The sequence below is a fragment of the Coturnix japonica genome, chromosome 2, assembly GCF_054131305.1.
Source record: "Coturnix japonica strain WE chromosome 2, WE-NBRP24, whole genome shotgun sequence".
Lineage (NCBI taxonomy): Eukaryota > Metazoa > Chordata > Aves > Galliformes > Phasianidae > Coturnix > Coturnix japonica.
Genome location: NC_140664.1, coordinates 38,895,349 through 38,911,301, shown reverse-complemented (window position 1 = coordinate 38,911,301; position 15,953 = coordinate 38,895,349). Strand labels below are relative to the sequence as shown.

Sequence of the window (15,953 nt, the reverse complement as noted above, 5' to 3'; positions counted from 1 at the left end):
AAATACTCTTTTATCAGGAGATTGGTGACACTGAAATGCTTTTTCACTATTAGAAATGTGACCTTTCAAATGGTTTCCTCCAATGGCGTACAGTCGGTCATTCATTACAGCCAAAGTGTGGATCGCTCGCTTTGTGTTCATGTCCTGTTTTCGGGCCCAGACGTCCATCACCGGGTCATAGCAGTACAGCCAGGGAACATATTCTCCATTGTGAACACCTCCTGCAAAATAAATGCACCTCTGTTAATAACTGTAAACAAAGACGCTGTTCTGCAGCAGGAATTTAGCTCTGGGTTTTGTTCTTTTTATTTCTTCTTATAGATATATATGTATACATATGTATCTCAACTTACATATACGCATACAAAATATTTATATAGTGGAAACTGTAAAAGATACTGGCCTGAAATATATATCTTGCCATTGTGAACAGCTCCTGCATGGGCTGCCAAAGGTTGTGGTAAGGAAGACACGTAACGCCACTCATTCGTCTCCAGGTTGTAGCATTCCACGCTGGACAAATAGCCAGTTTCATTTCTTCCACCAATTACATACAAGTTCTTGTCCAGGCGGCAGGCATAGAAACTGGCTCTCCTGGGGGACAGGGCAAAAGAAAACAACATAAAGCCAACAGCCAATGAGTCACACCCATCATTTCTTAAAATCCAGCTGCTATTCCAAATGATACTTTCTGAAGTGCCCAGAAGCTCCACGTGTTTGCAGTCTATCTTGTCTGCTTTGCTAATCAAATACACGGTCTACATCAAATGAATACCTTACACTATTATTTTTGTTGTCAAAACAATTAAGCGCGTGTAAGTCTGACAGAAAATACATTTCTTTCAAAGCTGTTTGTTGCTTTTTCACACCCGTGAAAGATAAAAAGGTGCTCATTAATGTTTGGGGCATTACCTTGTACGGGATTTAACAACTCAGTAAGACACAGTGAAAAATGAGGTAGATAATGTAACAATAATAAATTATCTTGACATTCACTTTCTTTATGGTCCTTCAAGGGTCATTGTTCCCAATTTACTAAGAGAACCACATCATCAAAATTTTTCCTCAATTATCATTTTTTTTTTCTTCTTTCTGCAGTACTGCAAATAGAACAACTTTCCTTAAGCTGGGCACGGTGTTACATTTCTACCCTTTAACTCAAAAAAGGTCCAGCTCCATCCAGCTAACTCTGAGAAAAGCTTTAGCCACCTGTTTGGTTTCGTGTGTAACTCAGGTATGCAGGGAAATCATTACATTTTGGGGTTGGGACTGTTAGACATATATTAACTTGTCTTTCTTGTGACTCTAAAGTTATTGGTGTCTGCTCTGAAGTAAAAACAGAGCAGAAGATGATTTAGAGAGACCCCACTTGGTGTAAGCAACAGTCAGGGGATGCTCCCCTGATTATTCAGCCATCGGAAGTTTTGCCAGAGTAGAGGCCTCTAGTTGTAAGTTACAATGATATGACAAAAAGAAGCAAAAAAAGCACAGCACAAAAACTAGATTTGAATCACAGAAGCATTTAGGTTGGAAACAATCCTTAAAATCACCAAATCCAACCATCACCTAAAATTAGCAAGTCCACCACTAAACCACAGCACTTTGCACTCCGTCTACCTATTTCTTGTAGGTAGAAATATATTCTTGTTGGGGACTCCACCACTTCCTTGGTCAACCTATTCCAATGCCTGACCATGCTTTCCACGAAGAAATTCTTCATGATATGCAATGTAACCACCATGCTTGTAGTGCAACTTGAGGATGTTTCCTTGCTATCACTTGTCACCTGAGAAAAAAGATGGATACCTTCCTTGCTGCAGCCTCAATTCAGATACCTGTGGGAGTAATGAAGTCTCACTTCAGCCTCCCCTTCTGCAGACTAAACAAATCCAACTCCCCCAGCCCCTCCTTGTAATTCTTGTTTTCTTGTCCCCTCAGCATCTTTGTTTTTCTCTGAGCACATTCAAGCAACTCTGCATCCTTCTCACAGCGAGGAGCCCCAAACTGAACACAGAATTTGAGGTGCAAAATTGTTGGTTCCAAACCAATAATTATTTCCTGGGCTAAACAAGTCATAGAATCATAGAACTGCTTGCGTTGGAAGGGACCTTAAAGCACAGCCAGCTCCAGCTCTGACATAGGAGGACACATCCCACCAGCTCAGGCTGCCCCATCCCACCTGACCTTGAGCACCTCCAGAGATGGAGCACCCACAGCTTCTCCAGGCAGCTTGGGTCACTGCCTCACCACCTTTCACTGTGTGTGAGCTCAGAGCCATGCTGGGTCTGACACCTCATAGGCCCACCTCTGTAGCCAACATGGCGCTCTCTTGCTCCTGAGCACTACCTCAGGAATAGAGAAAGAAGCAAACAGGAGGAAATGAATGCCGCTAAGTGCCTCTAACTACACTGACGAATTAAATAAGACCATTTAATTTATCTGTCAATGGGTAGATAGAAGTTGATGGCATGTATTGCTCCGCATGGTCGGGCAGTAAATTGTGCATCTATGTTTTTAGCCTGATTTTCTATGGAAACAAAGCTTATTTGATTACACTGTACATGTATCCATGTCTGTTTGAATGTTGTCTCCTCACCAAAAACTGCTGGCTGATTTCACTCTAATTTGACAGCGGGTAAAAGCGTTAGAGGAAACCAAGTGCCTATACGCTTCCTGAGAGCATATGACAGGCAAGACAGCCCACATTCCTCCCTCGGGAGGAGGAAAAGCTGCAGAGGTCACATCCAGTTAGATGTCCTACACAGGCAAGCACGTGCTGAGAAATACTCAGCCAGAGCTCACATCTCCTCGGGCCCTGCTGTAGTTGGCACAAACCAGCAGGGCTTCCAGCATCCATAGTTGGGCTGCTCTCATGCCCATCTCTCTGTCCTTACCCATCTCCTCTGACAATCCCTGCACAAACTGCTCTCTCAGTTCTTGACATGTTTTAGTCAGATTTTCAGTAACAAACCTAATAAAACATGCAAGAGTATGAATTTTCAAAACCAAACTCTACTGCAATTATTAAGTATATACTATTACATAGGAACAGCAGGTTCTCTTTTTTTGTTGGCTTTTCTCTTTTAGTTCAATTTAACAAAGAGGTTGTATTACTGGTAGGCACTACTGCTTCAACTGAGATTTTGTGAACACCGCTCTGTAGGTGTACTCCTGGTTTCATCCACACAGTGTCACTGTAAGGAGCAAAAATGAGAGCGTCAGCATCCTTCACTCTTCTGCTTGGGAGGTGAATATTTATTTACCCAGTAGCTCCTGCCACTAATATGTTAAGGCTTTTGGTTTTTAACTTCTCTGTGACAGAGCGCACGAGGGATGTGCTGTTAAGGGAAGGCTTTTTAAATCGATATAAAATATGATTCAGATTAGAACATAATGCAGCAGTCTTCACAAGACAACTTCTACAAAGCAGAGAAGGGACTACCCACTCTAATTAAATAGCTGGAATGGACATTAGGATGTGAATATGGACAATCAGACAATTATTTGGGGATTTTCTTCAAAGCTTGCAAGTGTCTGACATTTTCTGGTCTCTGAAATGCTTTTCCTTCCAACCCTTTCCCTCAGTAATGAACCCAGCTAACATTTCTCATAAGCGCACAAAAAGGGAAACATTTCTAACACTTCTTTCTTGTTTCTACCAAAAATGAATCCATGCTCTGGAACACAAAATACCAGTCTGAGGTATAAAACTGTGACCGATCACTGCAGAATCTGGATCTTACTACAGGGTCACTGTTAGAGTGTTTGGTTTGCTTTTAGAAAGCAAAAGCCATTTTAACAAAGGTTAATGCTATTATTAAAGCCAGAAGCTAAAATAAAACAGAACATTATTTTCTCTCTCTTTTTTTTGTTTCCCCCCAGATTCGTTTATCACTCCACTCAACTTAATTAGAGAAGGCAGCCTGGTCAGATCCACCAGAATGCAGTCTTTTCTATTGAAATAAAATCTTCTAATTGGATTGTAAGAAAAACCAAAAGTCATAAATGTTCTGCACCCCTTGTCCTGCTCTGGGCCGATCTGGTGGGTTGGGACAGTACTGGACAGAGGTGTCCAGTTGCAATTCACTCTACAAGTTCAGAGATCAGTTCTCCATTAAACTTGTTAGTGTAACTGGACTGCTCTCCAAATGGTATCCCATTCTGGTTGCATGGTCGGGCCAATCAGGATTTCAGTAACTGATGAGTTATTGGCTGCTTTTCTCAGCAACACACAACTGGAAACACTGCACACTTTTCAAAGGCAAATATTCTTGAGGTATGCTACAAACGAAAAGAAGCCAAACTTGGCTTTAAAGCAAAACACGCTGACGGCTCTGAATCCATACAGAGATTAGATTTTTCTTTATAGCTCAAACAGTAAAATCAATCAGATATGGATTTTAGTATATGAGATAAAAGTTTACTCATCAAATATTTCATACAGATTTTCAACTTGAGAATATACTGCCTGTGAATGAGACTCACATTTACCTGGCAGTCATTTCAAAGGAGCTATTACAGTCTATCCAGCCAATTATTCTCAGACTAAAATTCCTGAGTGGGTTTTGACTTGATGGACCATAATGACACAGAAGAACCCATTAAACAGTCTGTCTTGTCAATGCTGCCTGCACTATAACAGCAGATACAGGGCGTGACCCTGTACTCCTGGAGGGAGAAAAGTAGCCTATCGACTTTAGTCTAACTAAGGAGCTGGGAAAGAGACTGCATAAAAGATCCCTGTAGTTTGTCTGACCTAAAAACTGTCTGGGCCAGGCCCTACCTCCAAAGGCTGCAACAGCTCTGAGAAAGTCTAGCAGAGGGGCTGGAACTGGATGGTCTTTAAGATCCCTCCCAACCCAATCCCCTGCGGGATTATATGACTCTAAGGCACTAACACATTGCAGTTCATTGTTGGGCAGCTGCTAAGCAATCATAAAGCTCAGCAGACTTTCTAACTCTTATGGAATATGAGACAAACTGCATTCAACACCTGGCATTACCAACTGTATTTCTTCACTGTTCCATGAAAAGATGGGTGTTCATCTGAAAGATGGATGGTCTTTGGAATAGTTTTTCATAGAAATGACAGAATTACTTTGAATCTTCTGCCTTTGATACTCTTCCTATGAAACACACATCATTCAGACCAGGTTTGGGGGACATTTTTCCTGTTAGGTTGGGATTTGGGATCCAGAGTTAAGTCTATGCCATCTTTACACGCCCTTGCTCAAGTCCACATGCAGCTCTGCTCTTTGGTACACAGCAGGATTAAAATGTATGCTACTCTAATATGCATTGGCTGACAGCAACTTCATTCAAAGACCACCCAGGATTCTGAGTCCTCTGACAAGGTAAGTCATGTTGAGGAGAGCTCTCCATGGCTGGTGTGGTGAGACGGGATGGGGTCAACATATGAAGGTTTCAGCTCTCTGTATGATATCTGTCTATAATTACTGCTTGTTTACTGCAAACACATCATGACACTTCAGTCAGGTAACATGACAGGACACTACAGAGACTTCAGAAAAACCCTTCAGACTGCACTCGGGCAACCAGTAATTGCACAAAGTCCATGGTAATTTTGCATGAGTTAGCACTGCAGGGCTTGGCATGTGGAGTTCTGAATCTGGAATGTTTAAAAAAAATTAGGAGACAAATGGGAAGCAACTGCACACTGCAGTTTTAGCTCAGAATTTGCAAAGTAGGTGCCCTTACTCTCCATACTAAGCCAAACTTCTGCTGCTCTTAGGATGATAAAACATATATTGAAAAACATGTAGGTTTTTACCTCTCTTGCATGGGTGGAAGTTGTATCCAGCTGTTAAACCTGGGATCGTATCGGCTAACAAAGTTTGTGCTGTGCTTCCCTGTAAAGATAGATTATTTTGACACTCAGCTGTTTGTTTCATGTATTTAACATCATGATTGTATTATAAATTACACATATTTCACAAGTTGCCAGCTTTTATGAAGGGTTACCCCGTTTACAACAATGTATGATTACACTATGTGTACAGTAATAATTCAACAAATGGGGCACTACAAGGTTTGAATTAGCAATTGTTAGCAGTAAAAGTGGATAGAGATTATTCTTGCTCTCTGTAATAAGATCTTGAAAACGTGTATTTAAATTTACTTATAGATGCTGTGGTACTTTCACAGCCACAGTAAATCACAGTACTAAACAAAATTACTGCCCAGAAGAGAATATCCCTATAGTATTTTATGGTTAGAGTGTTTTGTCAGGTAAAGAATCATAAGGAGAACATGTGCATTTCTTTCTCTTCACTTCACCTCTATGTGGAACATAGTAAAAACAGTGTGCAAGTAACTAGAAGTCACATAAGCCATTCAGCATGGGGTACGCAGTGTTTGCCCCAGATGGCTTATTCTACCATGTGCTTTCAGTTTAAGTTAGGAGGAGTTACGCATGTGCATCAAAGGGGGAATATACTCTTACAGTCTTATTCCAGGTGTGATAGCTAAAATGTGAAACATGAGCATACACTGGCTAACTAGCTTATCTTGCTGTCAAACCCAAGAACTGTATGCATGTCTTCACGACACTAAGATTCCATCTTATTTTACATGCAGATTGACATCAGAGCGAGAAAACTGAAGCAAGACAGTGTACGGCAATTTCTTGTAACACCTGAGACTTCAACAGATGAGGACCTTTGAAAAAGAAACCTTTGTTTGTGTAAGTGTGACTAAAAAATTGAATTAGAGGCTTCAAAGGACAGCAGAATAACCCAACTGCATATGTCACAGTTCTATAAATGGTCACTGGGTATTCTACAAGGTGAATATTTTTGCATCTGAAAAGCCAATGTAGGACTGGTTTGCTTTACTTGCTGCATTCTACACTTATTCAGCATGTGTAAATAGACCATCAAGAGACTGTTGAGAAGAAAAATTATACAGCTAGAATCTGTATTCATAATCATTGAAGATCATGTTCTACAAGATTACAGAGAAAGAAAGCATTGACCACTCTATTTGGAAGCAAACTCATTCTCTTGCCATGTATAATCATGCTCCAAATCCAGCACGGTGCCTACTGAAGACCAAAGTTGCTGCATGCTGAGCGCTGCTCAAACTCATCTCAGAGCATAGCGTGAGAGCCTTATATGCTAAAGGAAAACCAGCATTTTTACCACTGGGTTTAGAGATGGTAGACTTATTCTTTTAGTCTACAATGACAATTTAGAAGAACAGATATCGAGTTATAAATTCAATGAACAATAACATAGCAGGACCTGACCAGCTAGGTCTCACTCTTTAGGACATGCATTTGTCTATTTCTACCTCAGAAGCGGGATTACAAAACAAGGTAAGTATCGATCACAAGTTTCAGTTCCTGTGAGGAGGTTTCTGCTCTACTTACTGCATCTTTCAGTTACTTGGGACTTCAGAAGCCATTGGTTAAATGGCAGCTTTTTCACTTGTATCTTACAAAGTTCTGATCTGGGGACCTTGGCCTCTTAACATCACACACATATTTGGTACAAATACCATTTATGTATCAGATCGTGCAGCACGGTGTAGAATGAGATTTTACTGCGAATAGAGTGGAATACAAGATACAAATATGGTCACTTCATAGGAAAGGAGATGAAATCAAACTGGAAGGGGGACAAAGAGGAACCACAAGGATGACAAAAAGAACAAGATGTTTATCTTGTGGCAGGAGATAAACTCCAGCAGAACTTGGCTTGTTGTACCCAGCAAAACAAAAGCTGAAAGGGAAGAGGAATGCTGCCTGTAATACATCAGAGGAACAAATCTCCAGGAGGGGAAAAGCTATTAAGCTAAAGGCCAACTCTGGCATGAGAACAAGGTGATTTAGACAGTCAAAGAATACATTTTACTGGAAATTAGAATAAGGCTCCTAGTCATTGAGAGCAATTGGATTCAGTAACAGCTTTCCAACAGGAGTAGAGCGGGCTGAAAATCCAACTGCTTTTCAAATGGAGCTTAGAAAATTTACAAAATGGGACTGTATGATGCCTTTGATGGCAGGAAAAGGATTTGATAACCTCTTTAAGCTGCCTGGTATAAATGGGTTCATTCCAATTTAATTTTGGAATTCAGTTTCAAAGACAACTGTATCTATTATTTTGTCTTGCTCATCAGTCAGTAGGGTTGCACATGCCATGAAGTGCTTGTCAGAATGCAGAAACTGAGAAGTAAACAGAAATCGGGACTAGTTAATTGGGATAATGAGAGAAAAGGAGGCAGATGCTGCTCTGCTCTCTACAGAAGGTTTCTGCACTCATGCCAAAAGGTGAAGGGCTCTGAAGGTTACAGATGTTTGCCCTAAATCCAAGCCAGTGCTCTGCAACCTGCTTTCATCAACATTTACTCATGCAAGGATCCCTTGTGACTGGAAAGGTGATGCCATAGGAGGATGTAAAAAATGAGAAGAAATATCACCACGCTCCGTGGGTTGTCAGGAAGTCAGAGGAGCAGCACAGGATGTGCAGGGTCGCTCCCTGGGGTACGCCTTGCTTCCCAAGAATTGGCACAATCCTAAAGAAAAGCACAAGGCTCCTTCCATTGCCACTATTCATTGAAACAACACTTGGCACCTTTCCATTTGTACTCGAATCCTTGAAATGCACTGGCAGGAAAGCTCAAGTTAGGTTCATTTGAAGCCCCTTCTTTACTATGAGGATAGTAGACAAAGGTCTTTACACAAAAGTGAGTGTGTGTGAGCACACTCATGTAGCTGCACACTTCGAGGAAATCAGTTTTGAGAAAGAACTAGTCCAGAAATATCTGTGAATATAACTTATGATTTCAGGTCTACTTTTTGAGACAAACAGGATCCACTTTGCTTGGGGTAGGTTCGTAAAGAGATCGGTATCAATACTGTTCCCACCTCCTTCACGTGTAACTTCTCTACGGACAAATCACAGCTCTCTGGTACTCACAGATCAAAGAAGCTGTCAGATGTCTGCAGTACGCGTCTTCAGATCAGGAAGTGAACTAGGCAGCCTTAGAAATAGAACACTATCCACATCACAAACCATGTGCTCAAGTCCTATCTCAGTCACAGGGCATGCATCTGTTCTTACAACTCTCTATTAGCTTGTGACTCAGTTTCCACATCTTTAAATGGTGTATAATTATTTGTCTCTTCTTTCGTCCTTCATATGACATGACTATTTAATTATAAAGTGCCTGGAACAAGGTCTGCCTTTTGTTATCTGCTTTACGGGGGCCCTCAGTTGTTGGCTGTGGCTGATACTCCTAATAATAATTACCATTAATTATGACCCGGTACTTCCTGCATAATATAGCATATTATAAAGGAGATTCAAACCGCAGAACTGAAGGGCTCTTCTCCCAAGACATTTAGTGATATTTTTAACTACACCGGAAATATGTTTCTAGAGTGCACTGGATTGTTTGTCTCAGGTTTTAGGAAGTGAACAGATGTAACAATTTTCTATAATTTGGTTTAGTGCAGATGCTGAAATGGGGCATTCACAATAAAATATATGCAGTATATGTAATTTCAGCTGGATCCTCTGGTGTTTTAAAGTAAAAATGTGTACCTGCAAGCTGTTTTATGGTTTCTCAGTCATAATTATCTCTGTTACACAGGCTGCTACAACTACAACTCTTTCTTCGTGTGCAAGCTTTTTAACAATGTCTCGACTATTTTGTGAATTTTGCAAGGCATGGCACTCTCCTTTTGCTTTGCTCAGAAGCCTGTTAAATTGTTTAATTTCTCTTTGCAGTAAATTTATGAAGTAACCAAATCAAAGAAGGTAGCAGCAGATAATCTATATGAGAAGCTCTCGCACAAGACTAAAAAAGGGACCAGTTTAAGAATCTCGGTCTAGATAATTAACACATTAACAACTTTAGCTGCGAGTATCTGGTTTGACAATAGAAAGGAAGCATTCATCTACTGCAATTGCATTATTATATTATGACTGGAAGGAGACTGGAAATGAAGGTTAAAATTCCTAACAGCTGCTGCCTGGTGCATGCACTTGAAAGAGTCTGTTCTGCTGCCTGTGGCATTTCTCAAGGGATGTGGGAGCTGATGAATGACAGAGATGCTAATGATGAAGTACCAGATATTTATTACATCAATATCTGAAAGTAGCCTTTGGTAGCTCAACAATTTGGCTACAGGTCCTCAAAATCACTTGCTAATGACTACATCAGCTGACCTGACAGACAGACACAGGAAGGCAGACGCTGCCTGTCTTTTAATATTGTGTACGTACCGTTAGGGTTCCATTGGTCTTCTCCTCCGAGTACAAACAAGAAGTTTTCCACTTCCACGACACAATGATGCGCACTGTTGTATGGCATAACTGCAAGCAAAGAGCGAGTTCTTTATCAGCTCAGGGCATGGATTCCATAAAAACTTCCAAAGGTACAAAATACAACACCATGATGGGAGTTGTACAAAGCAAATAGAAAGCATCCACCCCGAGCACGTATGTCTGACGAATTAACAGCAGAAACAGATGCTTATTAGTAATTTCACATTATTGGATCTTGAGGATAATTGAAGAATCAAACAGGAATGCTGGCCCCTTGGTGTTCTCCCCCACACCCGTATATATGCTGCTTTAAAATGAATCTGCTAAAATGAGTGATGTTGTCTGATGTTTTCCTGGAATAAAAAGATGCTAGGGATCCTGGTATGCTAGGAGACATAAAAACCTCAGCCCAGCTTTGTTCTGTTGGCAATGTTTCCACAAGAAGAGTCAGTGTGTTCAGTAGCTTTCTATTACACAGCAATGAACAAGCTGCATTTCCATACAGTTTTAAGTTTTTAAATTAAGGTCCTGCTGATTTAATGCCTTTTCCAAATGTATACGCTTAATTTCCTGTACAATGTCATTAGCAGCACAATCACACATTTTCTATTCATCTAATCAGGAAGCCCTTTGTTAACAAAGATCAAAACTGTGGCATTAGGTTTGCGGTATCCTTTCTTTTTGGAGGTGTTGGAATTACTGTAGACCAAACACAGTCACAATATTCTATTTTTTTTTCCAATTTACATTTTCCACCATAAGTATTAAAACACAAAAATAAGGGCTTACCTATACATAATATGCATACATTACTGTGCTGAGGCATACAGCCCTACTGATATTATATGGTAAATGAAAACTTAGGCAGCATTAGCTATCATACCACATATAGTAGTTTTGGCCCAGTGACACCAGTAGGAAAAATGATGTCCTTGTTCAGCTCATCATATGGGTACCTTAAATCTAGGTGAGGACAAATGGGGAGGTGATGTGCATGTACAGGCAGGGAACTTATTGCTTGACACGGATCAACAGAGCACTTAGGAAACCAGTGCAGTGGGAAATCAATATGACTCAGGGCCAGCTCTTACTTTGTGCTCTTTTGCCAATGCCAAAAAAAAAAAAAAAGAAAAAAAAGAAAAAAAAGAAAAAAAAAAAAGGCAGCCTATCTCACACTTGGATTATTTTGGGTGATATATCTCTCATTTCATTTGTTTTATTGTCTTTTATTTTCCTCAGAATGCGGCCATGCAGTACAGCGTATGCAAATAAAAATAATAAGAAATGCGTGCAGCTCTGTTATTTAGGACACGTTTTCTTAAGGATCAAGCGGGCTCATTTAAGCTTCTTCCTGAAGTTTTTACCAAGGCAAGGACAAATAGGTAAGTTTGTTTTTAGTAAAGATCAAATCTCATTTTCATAGCCTGCGCTCTTAAAAGTCATGTAAGTGAAACAATTCTTAAATTGGGCAGCTAAGTACAGTGGAAAATCACTAATTGTTGTTATTTGTTTTTAGCAAACTTAAATCAACTGGAATGTAATCCTGTACTTGGCAATGCCAAAGAATTTTTACTACCTATAGATTCCCACAGTGGGATGAAAGAATGACAGAGATGTTTATTTTCTCAGTTCCCATACCATGCTTCTCCCATTTTATTAGTCTCAAACATCTTCCCATCTTAAAATCTCTCAAACCTTCTGAACTTCTATGGATTTTGAGGAAACTTACTTATGCTACAGCATGAATCTGACTTCCCTCAAGAAGTCAGCTGTCTCCCTTTGATGCCTTTGGGACCGCTCTTCTCAAGAAGAGGTTCCTGAAGACAGGTCTTTAGTTCCTACTTAGCCCAGTGTGCCACAGCATTTTCAAATCAGGCCCAAGACAGAGGTTGAGTCAGGCTCTTCCATCAGGCAATTTGAAGAGATGCACTATTTATCCAAGACCCGTGTGCACACAGCACACATGCATATTTTTCATGTGTTGTATACCCATTTTTTGAAAATCCTTTATTTATCCTCCATATGGACACAAACAAGGCCAGAAGAGAAAGAAATTATATTTTAAGCTTTTCTACTGTTTCCATGCACATAAACTACGCAATAAGACGCCCACGCTTATGATGATAATTATGATGGTAATCCCAGCTTCCACTGTACTCAATGGCAACGTTCTCACTGCTGGGGGACTGGGCCCAAATGACCTGAGCTAACATCTGCAGCTCACAGGAAAGCCCCAGAGAAGCTTTCCCAGGACAGGAGGGAGGTATTTGGGCAATGCTGTCAGCACCTGAGGGAGTTTTTGCACTGAAATGGGGAAATCATCAACGTCACAGCCTTTCTCCTTGGTCATTTTCAGGGTCCCTCACAGTCATGAATTACACATAGAAATCAAAACTAGGGCAATGAACAAGACCGCTATAAAAGGAAAGCACCTGAAAATTTCTGTCATAAGCTATAATTCCTTATGAACACACATCTGTACAGGAGCTAACTTTCATATATACAGTCAAAATTACATGCTAGGGAGCTTGCTAATTCAGTTTCTGGTAGTGACAGTCTTCACAAACTCCCTGAGCTTGCCAGGATGTAACAGGAAGAATTTGGCCCATCACACACACTGCCCAGGTTGCTGCTTCCATTATTTCTACGTGAGCCTTTGTCTGATGTTCTGCTTTAGTTGTGTGAAAATCACATCCTCTCCTTTCTCCACTTACAGCCAGTGGAACACCTGCCTGCCCCGCAAAAAGGGTATTGGAAGAGAAGTTTGTACGCCGTGCTCAAACACAGCCCAGTGTGAGTTTTTAGCGTGTCAGTCAGTGAGTTAGAGGGAAAGGGTAAGGAGAAGCTAATCAGGATGAAATGAGATTAAAGGCTGTCTAATTTTACAGCAACTGTGATCCATCAGCCACTGTGAAAGTGACAGTGGAAATGAATGATGGAGACAGACAGGTGGGGCTGTACATTTCACTGATTTATCCTCAAATGCACTGGGCCTTATTTTATTGAGTGAACATGACCGCATTTATCATGACTGTCATCTAAACCCACTTCCCTCCATTTAAAAAGGTCACTTTACTAGGAGGGAGTAGGATAGAGGCACTTTCAAAACAGATTTAAAATTTAATAACACATGTTTATAATCCTGTGCAAGAATTCTCAACTTTATTAAAGTAAGATTTAAAAAGAAGACTATTAAACAGATGAAAAGATAGGGGAAAAAAAAAAACAACAACCCATGGTCAACTGAGAAACAAGCTCAGCTACCAAGGTGATAGGTGACAGGGAATGACTTGAGACAGGCAGATGTGGATTAGAAGTAGCAAGCAGAACCCACATGTCCTAAGCTCTCTCCCCTCACACACTTTCCAAAACTGTTACTTTTGTGCATCCTCAGACCAAGAGAAGAAACAAATCCAAGCAGCCCTAGATGAGACAGTATCCCCACCAGCCCTTTTCTCATGCAATTCAGACCTCCCTTAAAGTGGGAGGAATTTTTTCATGTACATATATGCAACAGGAAGCACTTCCCAGGTTGAAAATAAACCACTGATCTACACTTGAGAATGATCTGGAAGGCAGAAGAGACAAAAACAATGCTCATGAATCAAAACCCTCTCAAACATAACAGCTGTGGTCAGCCAGATGCCATCATGCTCCAAAGGCACCTCCAACTTTTGAATGCTGAGAATTTGAATGATATCTCTCACTTAGCCCACAAACAATGACATCTGCTGTTTGCCTTACCCAGTTTTATTTCATTTCTGCCAAGAGTTGTACTTAAGTCGCTCCAAAAGTAATGCCTCCTATTTATTTCCATGGAAACTACAACATACACAAAGAGTACAGTAACAGTATCTGACAGAGCAAATTTGCAGATATTATATATTATAAACTTTGCAATATTCCAACACTGGCACAATTTGTTTCCACGTGGAGGAATTCAGTGACACAGCCTTCCTTCACAAGCACTTCCATGTCTGATGCTGTTCTGTCAGACTGTCCCTCTGCTGCCATCTGCCACATGGCAACAAAATGTACTGGAATATTGGTGGGAAGGCTCAATATCTATTGCTGTACCACCAACCTCTAGGGTAATGGGTCAACACAGTAAAAGAGGAGGCATTACTTTCAGAGCAGATCTTGTACATTTTGGAGACGATATCTGGTTGTTCTTGATACATTATCCAAGGGCCACCGATTCCTCACTTTGATACTAACCAGCAGAGAAAAAGAGAGAACAGGAATGGCATGTCTAAAGACAGAAAGAGAGATAAACGCTGGTCCCAGGTGATCTGAACATTGTGATACAGCCCACAGCTATGCCCTTGCTCTGTTAAAAACTCTCAGAAACTGCACTCGATTCTTCTATTTAAGGACTTAAATAAATAATAATAATAATAAAAAAAAAACGTAGATTTTTCACAACCCTGAAACATTCAGCTGCTTGGGATATAGGACGTACTGTGATGAAAACCAAGAAATCTCTTCCTAAGATGCTGCATAGCTTGAGCACAGCCCCTTCAAGACACAGCACACACCGAAAAGTCGTGGTTATCATCTCTAATGAACTGTGCAGATGATGCAAGAGAAGAGAGTGCTTCCAGGACCAGGATATCATTACCAGAAAATATAAGGAGGCAATAATGACCTTCCACAATATTAGCTGCCTAACTTGTTGGATGCATAATATTCAACAAATGCTGCTTGAAAACTGAGTCTTTCCACGTCTCTCCAGAGGGCAGAGTAACGTGAGAAGATGTTTCATTCCCATACACAAGGCACCTGCAAACTCACTGTAGGAGAATGTGATTTGCTCATGGCAGAAACATAACATTTTGTTTCCGATCCACTCCCAAAAATGTTAGCCAGAGGACAGTTGGTTCAATTACTTGCTGTAAGGAGAGCAAGTAATACTGATTGCCTTTTCTTTGGTTCATAAATCATTTGCATGAAGACTATATATTTCTACTGCATGTTACTTGTTATTACTCACCAAGAGGTTATATAAATAAATGCTAGAATTCCTCTGTGAATTGTTCACTTCAACTGTTAGTTATTTAATAACTGTGGGGAAAGACTGACCACAATAAGTATGAAATCCTAGCCTCGGTGAAATGACTTTTGAAGGCATCAGGTTCTCACCCACTGGTATTTTCTGCTCAAAAGATAATGAAAAAATGTTAAAAGAGGAGAACAATGAAGAATAAATGGCAAATACCTCTGTTAATGTATCTGCAAACTGCACTCTGTCATCTCAAATTCAAGCAAATAGTTGTATGTTATGTATTTTTCCCAGTAACATGTCAGTACCAGTCTGGAGCCTGAGCTTAATGCAGTGTAGGAAGCTTAGGACAATCCAACAGCAGTCATCAAGAGCAGAAATCCTAAGATGTGAGGCTAAAGCACTCTGTCTCACAGTCATCTCCTAGGGAAACCACCTAAAACAGCTACGGTCCAGGTGTACCACTGAGAGCTCCATCAGCTCTGATAGACATTTCCCAACCTCTTCATATCCATGCTAGTTCTGCATTAACTCCATTCAAACCATTACACGTACAATGGGCAGAGGCCAGCAGAGTTCATCCAGGACACAGCTTCTACTTAACTGAGATTGCAAGGGAGCAAAGGTAAAATGAAAACCTAAGTTTAAAATCTACCTTC

General features: G+C 40.5%; 1 protein-coding gene and 1 long non-coding RNA gene across 27 annotated transcripts in view; one reads left to right on the top strand and one right to left on the bottom strand.

Moving 5' to 3' along the window:
- Positions 1-15,531, top strand: part of LOC107310124 (uncharacterized) — a 34,464-nt gene extending 18,933 nt beyond the window's left edge. For 10 of the 25 annotated variants that reach the window (XR_014942575.1, XR_014942564.1, XR_014942569.1 and 7 more), the window contains 3 exons: positions 6,598-7,336; positions 11,532-11,674; positions 13,009-15,531. This is a non-coding gene — a long non-coding RNA (uncharacterized LOC107310124). Of the gene's footprint in view, positions 1-17; positions 287-1,098; positions 1,235-1,938; positions 3,999-6,597; positions 7,337-11,531; positions 11,675-13,008 lie in introns of those variants that run through there. The other 15 variants (XR_014942568.1, XR_014942565.1, XR_014942572.1 and 12 more) reach the window with 6 other exon arrangements.
- The window catches only part of KLHL14 (kelch like family member 14), a 56,954-nt gene that overhangs the window by 5,865 nt on the left and 35,136 nt on the right, over positions 1-15,953 (bottom strand). Inside the window, exons 4-7 of one of the 2 annotated variants that reach the window (XM_015855482.3) lie at positions 10,251-10,340; positions 5,792-5,870; positions 404-594; positions 63-221 (exon numbers count right to left, since the gene is read on the bottom strand). In XM_015855482.3, the coding sequence (XP_015710968.1) occupies positions 63-221; positions 404-594; positions 5,792-5,870; positions 10,251-10,340 (519 nt within the window). The remainder of the gene's footprint in view (positions 1-62; positions 222-403; positions 595-5,791; positions 5,871-10,250; positions 10,341-15,953) is intronic. The other variant, XR_014942551.1, reaches the window with a different exon arrangement.